Here is a 13,848-nt window from a genome sequence, read left to right on the forward strand (position 1 = left end):
ACAAGTCATCATATTGACCATCCGCAAGCGGTATGGACCTGCTATATATATATAAAGGTGTAGACAATACTATTATGCAACATGAATAATTATGCGGGCGTGCCGTGGCTCATCCCGATATGATGTCAAGAACAATCAAGGAGCAGGCAAAGACCTGGCCAAGAGGCACATCCTTCAGCGCCAAAGAGGGAAAAAGCAATCCGATGCCGCCGTCCAGGTATAAGAAGAGAATGAGCTCTGGGGATAGTCATCCAGAGCACAGCAAAATAAAACATCAACTCCACCCAATAATAAAAGCAACTCCGAAGTTGCCATTTTTGTCGTCCGCGACCTTATTGTCGCCCCAGAAATGCAATTGTGTAGACGTTGCCAAAGCCGCAGCGTCTTTCAAAGCGAAACAAAACTCCAGTGTTTATATGTAATGCATTCGTATCCTGCTGAAATCATCGAAACGTGTCCGGCTTGATCCATTAGTCCCTCGCCGTAGGTAGGCATCAAGCCGGCAGCCGAGTCTAAGCACCAACAGCAAGTGCTCTCAGGCGCCCAGCAAACGGACTCGTCTGTTCCTGTTTCAGCATGCTTTCGAGGCGTCTGGTCTCACGAACAGCAACCTCGCGCTCCTCTTGCAAGTTCATGACTTCAATCTGTGCGGTGCTCATCTTATTAATCACCTCTTGCATCTCGTTATCGGCATCCGCGAGGGCCTTTTCTAATTCCGCCACGCGGGCACGGAGCTTCTCAATCTCAACTTCCTCTTCGAGGTTCTTGGGAGGAAGGGCATTGCCAGCACGATTAAACATGCTGTTGGCCGGGTTCAGCAGGGAGCCCTTGCGGGGACCAACGATGCCGACGCTGCCACCCTCGTGCACCCGGCGGAGCTGTTCGTTGTGAGCCTCCTTGAGCTTCTTGACTTCGTCCTCGTGATGAGCAACGCGCTCATCGGATGAGGTTTGGGCTACCACTAGCTGCTCTTCCAAACTATGCAAGCGCTCCTGCAGGCCAGCAATACGATCCGAGTTTGCCTTTCGGTCTGCTTCGCTGCGAGTGACGGCGTCACTAAGACGCTGGCGCAGCTCAAAGTTGGTGGCGAGCTGCGAGCGGACCTGAGAGGCAAGCTGCTCGACCCGGGCGACAGACTCACCAAGTTCGTCGGCAAGGGCATGCTCCGAGCCCAGAGTCTTGGACGAGGAGCTGGCCAACTCGTTATACTGGCTCTGAAGGGTGTTGGCGTCGCTGCGGGCTATATCGCGCTCAGACAGAGCAGCATTGAGGGAGTTTTCGAGGCGCTGGAGAGCCTGCTTCGTCCTTTCGTCGCCTGGAACACCGTCTTCGAGCTTCTTGAGGCGCTCAAGAGACTCGTTATACTGGGCCTGCAGTGCCTTGTAGGCATTCTCAAGCTCCTCAGAGGTGACGCTGGCATCAGCAGCGGAGCTCGCAGTGCGAGCGGTGAGAATATCGTTCTCCTTGAGCATGCTGCGCAGGGAGGTGACTTCTTCCTCAGCCCTATCAAGGTCCATCTTTAAGCCACCAAGGCCCTTTTCAACCTGCCACTTCTGTTCCATGGCCTCCTCGGCGCGGCGGCGCAAAACATTGACTTCTGTGCGGAGGTTGGAAATATCCTTTTCGAAGCCGGCCTTTTGGGGCGATTCGGAGAGCAGTCGTTGGCGCTCGTTTTCAAGAATATTAATCTTCTTTTGATTTTCGCGGTTCTGGAATTCTTGGCGCTCCAGCAGATTCTTGAGCGCGCTGTGCAGGGCGTCACGCTGGGCTTCGACGTCTTTTAGACGCTCGGCAAGGGCCTCGCGAGACTCAGCGGGGGCGTTCTTATTGGCAACGCTATCGCTCCTGGAGACGGGCGGTTTCTGGTTTCGAAACAAGGAGTCTGATCTTGAGAGTCCGCCACGTGAAGCAATATCCTCGAGGCCGGCGGCAGAGTCCCGGAGAGATGAGTTCTCCTTTTGTAAGGATTGCAGCTGGTGCTGCATCTTTGTAGATTCATATGTTAAGCTAGCGTGGCTAGCGGCTTCGGCCTCGAGCCCCTCGACTCGAGCGCGCAGCTGAGGAACAATTTCTTCACGCAAATTATCACGCTCACTGCAGGCGTTGCTTAGCTCACCCTTAAGGGCTATGAGCAAGTCCTCAAAGTTGCTCTTGGAGGAGCGCTCTTCAACAAGCTTCCTTCGAAGCTCTTCGCAGGTGTTTTCGAGTTCTCTTAGGCGGCCGTTGACATCCAGATTGTTAATCTCCGCAAGGTCAATCCGAGAGGCTCTCTCGGCGAGCTCCTTGACTTGCTGGTCGAGGGACTTGATTTTTTGGCGCTCATCTTGAAGTTTATTTGTTAGTTCCAGTCGTAGCGATGCCTTCTCCTGTTCGGATCGACGCTGAATCTTTTCAATCTCGTCACGAGATTGGTCAAAATCACTGAGCTTGGCAGAGCTGTAGCCCGAGTCGGAAAAGTAATCGCTGGTGCGCTTGCCACCAGCCTGGGCATTGTTGGCCTGCTCTTGTAGACGGTCCACTAGGTCCTCCAAGTCTATCTCTCGACGGATCGAGCCCGCCAGCTCAGAGCTGATGGCCTTGAGCTCGTCCTCCATTTCTTCTAGATGGATATACGAGGCGGCAACGAGAGGCGGCGGAGTAGAAAGTTGTGTTTCGCAATAGCCGAGTGGGTTGGCGACGGCAGCATTAGTCTTTTGATCTCTGGGTAACGCACTCGACGGCGGCGGACGAGAGGAATCATTTAACAGTCCACCACGGCGAGTAGGGGTCTCTGGTGATGGGATGGGTGAGAAGTCGGCGGCGGTTGGGTTGTTACCGTTGCCCCAGCTAAAGAGGGCAGAAAATGGAGAAATTTGGCCAGGTGACCTTGGTAAAGGTTTGTTCAGTTTGGGAGCGGGCGTAGGAGAGTCTGGGTCCGAAGCGGCGCGATCCGAGTTGTGATCGGAGTCGACAGAAGGTGACGTATCCACAGTGTCCAACTTGAGGTGGGGAGGCGTCGGTTTGGGCGCAAACATGAGAGTCGATGAATCGGTAGTGGTAGAGTCGGAACACTTCCGGTCAAGGCCGTCGTACGAGTCGTGGCGCGTTAGGGGGTTTGCGTGAGTAGCTGGCGAAGAAGCATCCGGGGTGGGCACTGACTCGACCCCTGCGTAGATGGAGAGAACGTCAGAGAGATCGGAGTCAGCGGAGGCTTCGATCGAGTCGGGTTGTAAAACTTGGTCCCGGGATATGCTGCTGCGTGTCTCCAAGGTAGAGGTTCGGGAACGAGAGTGCTGGCTATAGTCTTCCCGGGACCTATTGAGGAAAGAGGACTAGTCAGTAAACGAAAGGTGTCTCAGGATGACGCTCATTCAAGAGCAATGGCATCTAGGATGGGGGAAGTGTTGAATGGAAGAGTCTAGCCCCTCCAAGCAACGGGGCGCTTCCGATACAAACACCGCGACAGAAACTCAGGTGCTTGCCGTCGGGACTGAGAGAAGACATGGTGTGGACGTGAGGTAGGGTCCAGTTGGTTTGAGATACTCACTGGAATGCGTGTAGGCGTCCTATTGGTGCCGCGGAAGGAAAGTGGTAGAGGGTGGGACTGTCGACAGATGTTGGTCGTGCGAAGCGCGTATCAGGCTCTGGGAGACCGATGGTGTGTGACGAGACAGCAGTGGAAGGACGGGTCGTCTCTTGGGAGCTCTCGTAAGACTTGAGCGAGTGGGCGGTTACAGGAGTAGCAGTGGTCGTGGGTGTCGCTGTCGCAGTAGCTGCTCCGTGAGGCAACGGAGGGACGTCTGGGGTGATGACGGAGCTGGCGACGGTTGACGAGGCGGTCGAGGATCTCTGAAACGCAGTTGCCAGGGATGAGGCCGTGGCAGACAACGGTTTCCTCTTGATGGGACTGGCAACGCGAGCAGTGGATGCAAAGAGCGGAGGCACGGAGGAGGAGGAGTGGGAGAGCGAGGAGGTCCGAGGAGGGTGTGAGGAGCGAGACGAGTAGACGCTCGTGGCAGCACTGGCGTTGCTCTCGATAGACTTGAGGCGAGAGCGATGGGGGGAGGGAGTCGTAGAGGCAGACGAGCCGGTGATGGAGTAGCGAGCGTCGTGGTGCGTCTGGGAGTGGGAGGCGTGTCGATGGTGATGGTGGTACTCTGGGAAACGGTGATGAAACTGGTCGTCGACGAGATAGTCTAGCTCGTCGTCTAGCTGAATCGAGGCGGCAGAGGCAACAGTCGGTAGGCTGGCACTGGACGACAAGGGCGGCTGGCGATGCGTGGTGTCGAGCTCGGACGAAACAGAGACAGTGTCAGTGTCAGAGGGGTGCGGGATCGACGCCTTGTGGTGCGAAGCCATGGCGGCCATGGTGTTTCCGGTTTGTGCAAGATGCGGCGTAACATGTACCAGGACGAATGTACTTGGTACTCGGTACGGATATTACCCAGGGCAGTAAGGAAGAGTGTCGCGAGGAGCCCTCGAGGGAGCCAGGCCTCAAGGGAAGCAGAAACGGGGGGGCGTGTGGCGCGTGCGAGGCCTTGGGGCCCCAAGCTATTCGTATTGTGAGTCTTGTCCCAGAACCAGAGTAGGATAGTGCTGGGCAAGTGTTAAATTGGCCATGGATCTACAAGATGACCAGTTGAAAGGATATGATAAAGAAAAGCAGCCAATGTGACCTCGGTGATGATAGCGCCAACGCGAAAAGGCGGCCGGGGGGTGGGACGTGGTTGGAAAGGGCCCAGGGGGGGGGACTTGTTGTCGACAGGGCTGGGAAGGCCCTGGATTTGGGCGGGTTTAATTGGTGAGGGAGGTCGTATGGGAGATGAATGGCGAATGGCGTGCGGAATCTGGATAATTGATGGCAGCCAGTAGTTTGGTTTGGTTTCGTTACCTGACTGGCGACGAGGCTGCGCGGAAAGCAAAAGAGGAAGAAGGAAAAAGGGGGGGAAGGAGGCGCAAAACATGGGTGGTCGATGGTGATTTGGTGATGGCAGCAGCCATTGCCTGCCCGCCAAACCGGAGCCGCCTCAGGCTTCAGGGGTGGTGGCTGCTTTGCAGGGTGCCAGGGGAGTTCGCCGCTGTGTTAGCTCGGCGCTTAGCTCGACCCGGTCTAGCTCAGCCACTAAATCCAGGAACCAGAGCCCGTTGGCACCGATTTGGATGGGGCGCGTTCAGGCCAGAGCAGGTCACCAGCGGTTCTATCACGTGTAACAAAGTACTTCAAATGCCGGCAGCCATCTCAAAAAATAAAAAATAAAAATAAAAACAGACAATACGTTGCTTATTCTCAAGATCTCAGCATGCACATGGCTTTATTTGTTATCCTCAGCTGCCGCCAAGATGCGTGGTTCATGTCGTCAGCCTCCCTAGCCCAGGGTCGTCAGGTACCGGAAACATGCAGCTTCCCCCTGAATCGCTCATCGACCATTGGTGGGTGACGCCTCAGTGGCGGCGACTCAGTAACTACTACAAATTACAAGCACAAGTCCGCGTATCTCGTATCTGTCTTTTATCGACAAAGATACTCGCGTCTTTCCTTGACAATATGTAATATGTATATGTACCACTCTACTCGAAAACGACCCTCTTCGCTTTTGCCACACCTGATACGCGCCCGCTGAAGGGGTACATGTTGCCGCGCGCTGCTGTACTACCCTCTCACATGTACTCCTGAACGTGTCTTTTTCTCCTTTGAGCTTTTCCGACTGCTTTCAAGTCTTGTCTTCCAACAGGTAGTTATCAGAGCCATTGTCGTCTCCTTAGACCCCCACGACCTAATTAAACACCCAACAAGGGGTCCAAAGAACTCAGCTGGAGACCACTATAACTTCTTCTCCACCGCCACTCCCTTCCCCCTGCCCTTTTGCCAGGACGTCGCCTTGCGCCTTGTTATTATTGCCAGTATCGCCGAGTCCATAGCAGGCATCGCTGCTTGGCATAAAACCAAGCTTTTTCTCTCGGACAGTCTCCTCTTTCGCCACACAAATGCAGTCAGCTGCATTCCATCCACCTTTCCCGGCAGCCACTCAACACCTCCTCGTCCTCTGTACTCCGTGCCTCGGCGCTTATCACTGCGCCAATCAGCGTGCCACACGGCTACATCAAGCCCTTTCCTTTCCGTGTTCCTCAAACAGGTCACACCGATGCCACTTCATTGGCGTACAGTGATTTGCCAAAAAAGTTGGGCGGCTGTAAGTCATTCTGGACAATCTCGTGACCCCATCATCCTCTGGCTCGGTAGTTGCCATCGCACATCTCTTCTACCCCGTAGGGTTGCATCTGTTCTAATGAGGTCAAATTTCCCAATGTCTTTGGTTCCTGGTAACTACGCTAAGAGTTGTGGCGTCTGATCCTATCCTTTTGCTTTTTAGTTCCTTGTTGACTTTGGTCCACCTTGTCAACGTGCACCCTTTCGTCAGTGACGCCGCCTTGCATTCGGACAATAAAATCAATAAAATCCGATAAAAAGAAAAGAAAACGCCAGCCAAGTCTACTTCATATCTTATGTCAGCGTCAAGTTTCGGGTTTTCTTGTCAAACTTGCGATTGTTTTAAAGCAGCAGAAAGCACCCTTTTTGTTTCGCCCCTTGTCGCATCATGTCAATCGGAGACACGCCAAACCAATTATCCGGTTGGTTCCGATCCGCTTCAGAATAGTTTTGAGCATTGTTTTGTTCCTTTTCCACTCTAGTAAACAGTCTCTCACAGTCGCTCGCGAGCTACACATCACCTATTATCCATCGCATTATATCCGACGCCGATGTTCCTCGAACTCTCTGCCAAAGTCGTTCATTTCATCGATCGGGGCGGTGCATCCCGGGGTCATCATGAAATTGCACAAACCACGCAGCCCACGTTGCCGAACTTGTCCATGGCCCCCTACCATCAGTAATTTGCCACGAAAATGCAATCCCTGTTCCCCCCCCTCACCGCTTGTTATCGAGTGACTTTCTGCCAGGTTGCCAGGCAATCATTTGTCACCGTTTGTCTGCCAGCTACCTGTTCAGCTCTACTCCAGAACGCCACAATCGAAGCCACGCCCGCCTCCCCTCACATGTGCGTCGAGGTCAAGGAAATAAATCCGTAGATCGGGGGAAGATGCTCGGATGTGCAGCTACATACTCTGCCAGTACTCGGTACATGTTCTAAGTCGCGCCTTGTATTACTGTTGTTCGGGCAGTATGAGCTGATAAGTAGAATGCCAGAAGACTATGAGACGCCCTGAATGAACCACGAAATGAGAACGGCCACTATAACTCTCTGGTCAGATCTGCTGCCATCATCTCTCGTCTCTCATACAATATGCCACGACGGATAATTGAGCCTCCTGTAGAGACGCCCGCCAGTGCTCAACTCATCGCCATGCGAGTCCAAAGTTGCTCTCGTCATCACAAAATTGAAGCAGTTCCAAGCGTCCAGTAACAGTTAATGGTACTCCTTCAAATTCAATATTACCTATTCTAAACCAAGTTCAAGACCCAAGTATGTAGCCTCATGCCCATCCAAAACTATTACAAACACCACCCACGTCACAAAAGCCGCTTCACGACATCAATCCTTATCCAAAATGTATTCAAAAAACAGTCCAGTCATCTTCAGAAACACGACAAGCCATTGGCTGCATATTGCCGACATTGCGAGCATCGTACTACAATACCAACTTGTCCTTGGCCAACAGGCCCCAGCTGCCGCCGCAGGAGCACTTTCTCTGCTGCGCCACCACGTACGTAACGCCCGGGCGGTTCGAGGACACGTCTTCCATGACCGCCGGGCACCGGACGCACCGCCGCCATGGCTTGACCGCCAGCGTCGCGCTCGGCCGGAGCTCGACGCGCTTGAACACGTCGTAGTAGGAGCCGCCGCGCGCCGCCCGCGCCGCCAGGCTGCACGCGTCGTCCTGCACGCCGAGCGCTGCGTAGTCGGCAAAAAAGAGCTGCGCCGGGTCCGTCTGCGCGCGCATTGCCCGCAAGTCGTCCATCAGAAACTTCTTGATCAGCGGCATAAACGCCGGCGGCACCTGCCGCGACACCAGCATCACCATTTCCATCTGCGCCTGCGACGACCGCACCATGTGGTCAATCTGCTTGCCCTGCGGCGGGTGGCTGCTCTGCTTGAGCAGCGCCGGCAGGTACACGGCGTATGCCTGCTTGACGTCGTGGCCGAGCGTGTTGAGCATCTTTTCAAACTCGCCCACGGGCACCAGGCTCGTGCTCGTCACCCGCTGCATCCGCTGGTACGCCTGCTGCAGCTGTCCGCTAGGCAGTCGCGCCACTCCGGACTGCTCCGCCTCGGCCGCCTCCTTACGGTAGAATTCTACGGCGCGGAAGCTGATACCGTCCAGGTGCGCGATCCGACGGCACATGGCCAACAGGAAGCTGCGCGTAGATGAACACAGCAGCACATGCAACGCAACATCATTGCGTTCTTGCAGATACTCCGCAGCGGTAGAGAGCTTGCCGTTTAAATGTTGCACAAACGTTTCGTCGCTCATCAGTTCAAACAGGCAGTCCAAAATCCACGCAAGTAGATCGATGGACCACTTGAGCTCTCCGGCTAGGGCTTCCACCACCTCTATGATTCGGTCAGAATGTGTCAATGGCAAACACGTGTTGTACGAAATAAAAGACTTGCCTGGTTCATCTAGGGGTGACACCTTGTCTCTGGCTTGTAACGGTGTATTGCATGCGACCGTCGTGAGAATCACGATGATGCGCACATTCAAGAAAACGTTGGCAAACTTGCTCTGGAACGATCGAGGCGCAAGCTCTCCTTTGAACCCAAGGCTGTTCATAATACTCATACACGCATGGAGCGAGTTGTTGCGCATAAGTGACTCATGGTGGCTCTCCTGTGAATAGTCGACTTGAATCTTCAGTATTCGGATGAGTTCTTGGATCCAGTCTTGTGTAAACCTTTTCTTGTCCGCCAAAGGGTGCGCAATAGCCAGCAAATCGTCAAAGTTGGCTTGCGTATGAACGCAGCCCGCGGCGGCAATTGAGAGTCCAGCTATACTGGCGCAGTATACGCCGTCGTTGTTGGAGTCTCCAATATCGCCTTGCGCGTGCTGCAGCTTGCTCCATTTCAGCTTGCCGTCGTCACCTATCTGGATCATGGAGCATTGTGTAGGCGAAAAGGCAGCTTGATAGCAGGGTCCCTCCTCGCTAAAGGCCCAGCCAGCCTCCCGGAGATTCATTATTCTGGACTCATTGGTAGTTGTATATAGCTCTTCAAATGTGAAGCGGTCTCTGTGCTCGACTGACCCGTCAGACATGATGAAAACCAGGGCCTTGCCATACTGAGAAGCTTGCACGCCAATAACAGTCTTGTTGATTGTGATTGGGTCCAGCCGCTTCAGCCGTGTAGAAATAGGCAGCTCTTGAATGTTGGAGACGCTGTTGCGACGACTTCCAATTTGTTCAAATGCTGTCTGTATTGCTGATTTCTGCTCGGCACATTCCCAACGATCTATAACCGTCTGCATCATCTCGAAGCCGCCAACGCCAGATGAACGAGCCCGAACGCCAATTATGAGTGGGAGGCCAGCCTTCCCGCCGTTATCGATGATGGAAGGCAGAGCTTGCAAGGTCGTGAATTCGGGCAATGAGGGCTCGTCAACCATCTGAAGCCAGTCGATGGTAGCCAGGTGATCCTCCACTAGTGACGGATTCAATCGTGCCGTTTGAGAAAGCTGCGTCTTCTCTTGCACCGCGCCGGGCCCAGCCCACTGAATCTCCAGCTTGATGACTTTGAGTTTTTTTGTCGCTGTCGTGACAACAATAATGATGTATTCTGTCGAGTCAGCAAGTCTCTTCAAAAAGCGAGGCGCTCCAACTCACTCTTGTCGGTAGCCAGTGACGCATGTGTAACCAGCTCATCGGAAGAACAGACGCTCTCCAGCTCCATTGTCGTCTCTTCTATTCTACCATTGTTTTGACTCCAGTACATCTTTAACAAGCCACCCATGGTGACGCAAAATAAGGCGCTCTTGGACATGTGCGGATGATGGGGGCCGATTGCGTGGACGAAAGAGCTCTCGTACTGGTACACTCTATGCGACTTGGACGGTTTAGTAGCTGGGCCGTACTGAATATTAAATGGTTTCTTGAAGCCGTTAGATATGATGTAGCATGTATCATTTCCGCCGCTTTCAACTAACCTGTGATAAAGGAGCCACCGGCAGCCAGTGACATCCAACAACGACATTCATGTCGTCGACAGTATCGGCATCCCACTTGCGATTAACGTAGGCATTGTTCAAGGAAACCGGGAAGTTCATAATCATGACACGCCCTACCGAGTCAAAGACGGCAAGATCGGGCGCTGTCGTAGGACTCCACTCCAGGTGCACGAGAGGATTGACGACGCTGCCTTTGACAAGATCCGTCGTGGTAGGTTCGCTCAGATTCCAGACACCATTCGATGGGTGGGCGCGAAGCATGCGCAGTTCCAGGTTCATCCCATCAGGGCTAATAGACGCAATATTACCTGCCCTAGACCAGGCGACCGTTCTGGGACAGTGTCAGCTGGGATGCGCCATGCGAGAGCGGAGGGGAAGATGGGCGCGTACTGGCAACATCCGCGATTTCGCAGCTCATCTAGCCGTTGATACAGATGCCGACCTTGGGTCTTGGGCGGAATAGATAGGGGCACCTCGTCCCCGAAAAGGTCTTCCACGCCGCCGAGGCCGACGGGCATGGCGGTATCCAGCATCATCGGCATCCTGTCCAGTTGTGGGATACTAGTCGCGAATGCAAGGGATGGCTTGTGGCTTCTCCCGCATCCTTCTTCCGGCGCCGATGAACTACGTACGAAGCCCTCGTTTGCAGGTTTGACGTACGAATATGATTTTTTTGATGAAATGAGGAGTTAGGGGAGTACCATGAGATGGTTGCGCAACTGATGAAGGCAGTTTCGACCACGCGCTTGTCGAGTCCGCGCTGTACCTAGAATAGGTAGTACCGTACCAACCGCCGGCAAAACCACGGGCGGCTATTTCAGCCCGCTACCCTATGTTGTATTGATCTTTGGCAAGAGGTTCCGGAAGGCCAAGGGGAGTGCTAGGCGTATTTTGTTAAAAAGTATTGCTTCGAGAAGTACTGTGAGCTCCGAGATCTACACATTTTTCTGGTCCCGCTGCTGTTGCCTGGTTGTCAAGGGGTGACGGTTGTTGAATCACTTCTACTCACCACCTGGGGCATACCAGTGCTTCCTGCGATGCCCTTGTCAGGCAGCATTTCTTTTTAACATTTCTTTTTAATAATATTGGGGTCATTTTATAATTTTAAACATACTGTAGAGGGCTCATGACATATTGCAAACGGGTTGACAACCTTGCACGATGCCGAATAACATATATGCACACGCAGTAGGTCATTGGAGGTGTACACATGTGATCGCCGGAGTGCTGTAAAAAAAAACAGCATAGTATACTAGACGTGTCTATGCTCTAATGCGATAGTAGAGCAGAAATAGTACTTGATACGCTGTCTTCTTGCGGATTCCTCACTAGGAAACTACCGACACTCGAAGAGCAAATAGCTCTAGTTTATCTAGTGGAAAATAGCCTTGTGTATTATGGAATTGCTCTTGCGTCAAAAGAATAAAACCTGCACAGTCAAGTCATCCCGTACATCTCGCGAAAACGGCGGACGATACGCGAGCCTTGCTCTCAGCAGCTCCTGGTGGTTGCCGCCGCACGCGTTGCGCAGGATATGCACCGCAACATTGTCCAGATCCTCAACCACTCCCCTCTCCTCGCGGAAGCGAATATCAAAGTTGTTCCAGCGCTCCAAAAAGTCAAACCCCGGCGGGCAGTGCGCCTCTGCCGGCGGCGGCGGCGTCTTCTTCCACCACACCGTGTCGGGGGTCCTCGTCAGCGTCATGCGCATCGCCGCGAGGCTGCTCTCGGGCTGGGCCTCGAGCCAGCGCACCACGAGGTCCACCACCTCGTAGTTCTCGAACTGGTCCCAGATGCCGTCCGACGCGACGACGAGCACGGCCGGGCCCTCGTCGCGCAGCCGGGCGACCGTCACGACGGGCCGCGCGATGAGGTACGGCGGCGTCGGTGTCCGCTCCCGCCCGCCCACGGGGCCGCAGTGCAGGAACCGCCGGCCAAACTCCTCCTGCTCCTCGCGCCGCGATTTCCAGCGAAAGTTGCCAAAGGCGCGGGAGACGGCCAGCCCCAGCACCCGCCCGTCCTTGAGAACGCCCTCTTCGTTGGGATGCTCCTCGCGCAGTCGGGCCGCCTCGGCATCATTCGCGCACGTTTGGTCCTCGGAGAGCGCCACGGGCAACCACGTGCCGTCGTACGCCTGATACCCGAGAACAGCTCTCGAGTCACCCGTGCACGCTGTATACAGCGTCTTGGTGTTGGGGTTGTAGAGCACAAGCAGCGCGCACGACCCAGCCATGGCCACCTCCATGTAGGGCACCTTTTGCTCGAGCGTCATGTCCTTGCTTCGTGCGTATGCAACGTAATTATTGATTATGGAGTCATCAAGCTCGGTAAACGCCGCTTCGATGGCATCCTGGATCGATGCGTCGGTTCGTGAGGCGGGTTGGAGCTTGTTAAGTTTGGCTTGCACCCAGCTCAAGAGCTCCTTCTCAAGATGGTCCGCGGTTTGCCATCCATAGTGGCCATCAAAAATCGTAACGCCAACCCAGGTCTCCTCGCCTTCCCAGAGAGGAACTGGCTGGGCGCGATTGTAGCGGTCTTCACAGGGACTGTTGGACGGCAGTTGAGCGCCATCAGCTCGTTTGACACCGAGAGCATCTAGAGAGACCGAGTATGCATCTTGCGAGAGCTTGCGCCGAATGTCGTCGTCTTCAGACATTTGCAACTTGGAAGCCATAATAGTAGCCCCTGGTGGATGAGACTCGGGGGAATTTTTCGACTTGAGAATCGGTTGAGATGTGAGCCAACAAGGGCACTGCTGTGTGTGTAACGTTTGACCCGTGTCAACCCGTGATATGTTCGTACGAGGCTGAGCAAACCAAAATTTCCCTCGTGACAGCAGCTTATAATTCGAGGATATGTGAAACTTGTATACTAATTTATAATATAGATGCTTCTTTTTTCCCCGACCTCGCCCTCTGGGAGTACGCATTTTCATCTTTTATCGAGCCCTGGAAATACACCCTTGGCATGTGCGTCAGGCTGGAATTTGCGAGCAAATAAGAGCGCAATCCTTGATAGTTGTAAAAATGCTTGATTGACGCTGAGCGGACACCTTCACACCTCTGCCAAACCCGCCTCTATCGGCGCCGAAGAAGCGACTACGAGAAGGCAAGGCTCCGATGGGTATTTGACGTTTCTTTTTCATCATTGTTTCTCTTTATATAATGGTTGCGAGATTAATATTGTAGGAACTAGTGCGAGAAGAGTCGAATATGGCAAGAACATATGCCCAGTTCTGGTTTATGCATCGCGCGACCGACAGCACTTTGGCAGCAGCGTTCCCAGAAGACGGCAAGTTAAACCAGACGATGGGAAGACGGAAAACTCGAAGAAAGAAAGAATCAGAAAACTGGCCAAGGAGTGAGTTGATGGCATCTGATGAGCACCGAGCAAGCAGAAAGGCGTTTGTCGCCACCAGCCAGCCAGCAAAGTCCAAGGGTTCTCGTGAGCGGAGGTTTGTGAGAGTGAGAACACTATGTACCATGCCGGGTTCTACTCGAGATTTAATTAGAAAGCCACCTGACGTCTCTTACGTAGTTATTCATATGGAAATAATATTCGTAATACTGCATAAATTAGCATGTTCCAGTGCCATGGAAGAGTTCCAGAACAAACGGAGCATGAGTGTGGCCTAATTATCCTCAACAGGGGTTTCTGTTTACGAATATAGATAAAAAGTGTTGGCACTTTGAG

At 53.6% G+C, this 13,848-nt stretch overlaps 3 protein-coding genes across 3 annotated transcripts; all 3 read right to left on the bottom strand.

Annotated features, from left to right (window-relative positions):
* Nucleotides 1–109: 109 nt before the first annotated feature.
* Nucleotides 110–4,347, bottom strand: CCM_08178 (uncharacterized protein; the record flags this gene model as incomplete). Its single annotated transcript, XM_006673317.1, has 3 exons — nt 110–237; nt 521–3,231; nt 3,527–4,347. The coding sequence occupies 3 exons, from the start codon at nt 4,345–4,347 to the stop codon at nt 110–112; spliced, it is 3,660 nt and encodes a 1,219-aa protein (XP_006673380.1).
* Nucleotides 4,348–7,626: 3,279 nt separating this feature from the next.
* On the bottom strand, nt 7,627–10,688 carry CCM_08179 (RNA polymerase II Mediator complex subunit Sin4; the record flags this gene model as incomplete). Its single annotated transcript, XM_006673318.1, has 4 exons — nt 7,627–9,767; nt 9,815–10,061; nt 10,135–10,486; nt 10,546–10,688. The coding sequence occupies 4 exons, from the start codon at nt 10,686–10,688 to the stop codon at nt 7,627–7,629; spliced, it is 2,883 nt and encodes a 960-aa protein (XP_006673381.1).
* Nucleotides 10,689–11,569: 881 nt separating this feature from the next.
* Nucleotides 11,570–12,811, bottom strand: CCM_08180 (Protein phosphatase 2C; the record flags this gene model as incomplete). The annotated part of the gene is made up of 1 exon (XM_006673319.1): nt 11,570–12,811. The coding sequence occupies one exon, from the start codon at nt 12,809–12,811 to the stop codon at nt 11,570–11,572; it is 1,242 nt and encodes a 413-aa protein (XP_006673382.1).
* Between the last annotated feature and the right edge of the window lie 1,037 nt (nt 12,812–13,848).

This window comes from Cordyceps militaris (genome assembly GCF_000225605.1).
Source record: "Cordyceps militaris CM01 unplaced genomic scaffold CCM_S00006, whole genome shotgun sequence".
Taxonomy (NCBI): Eukaryota; Fungi; Ascomycota; class Sordariomycetes; order Hypocreales; family Cordycipitaceae; genus Cordyceps; species Cordyceps militaris.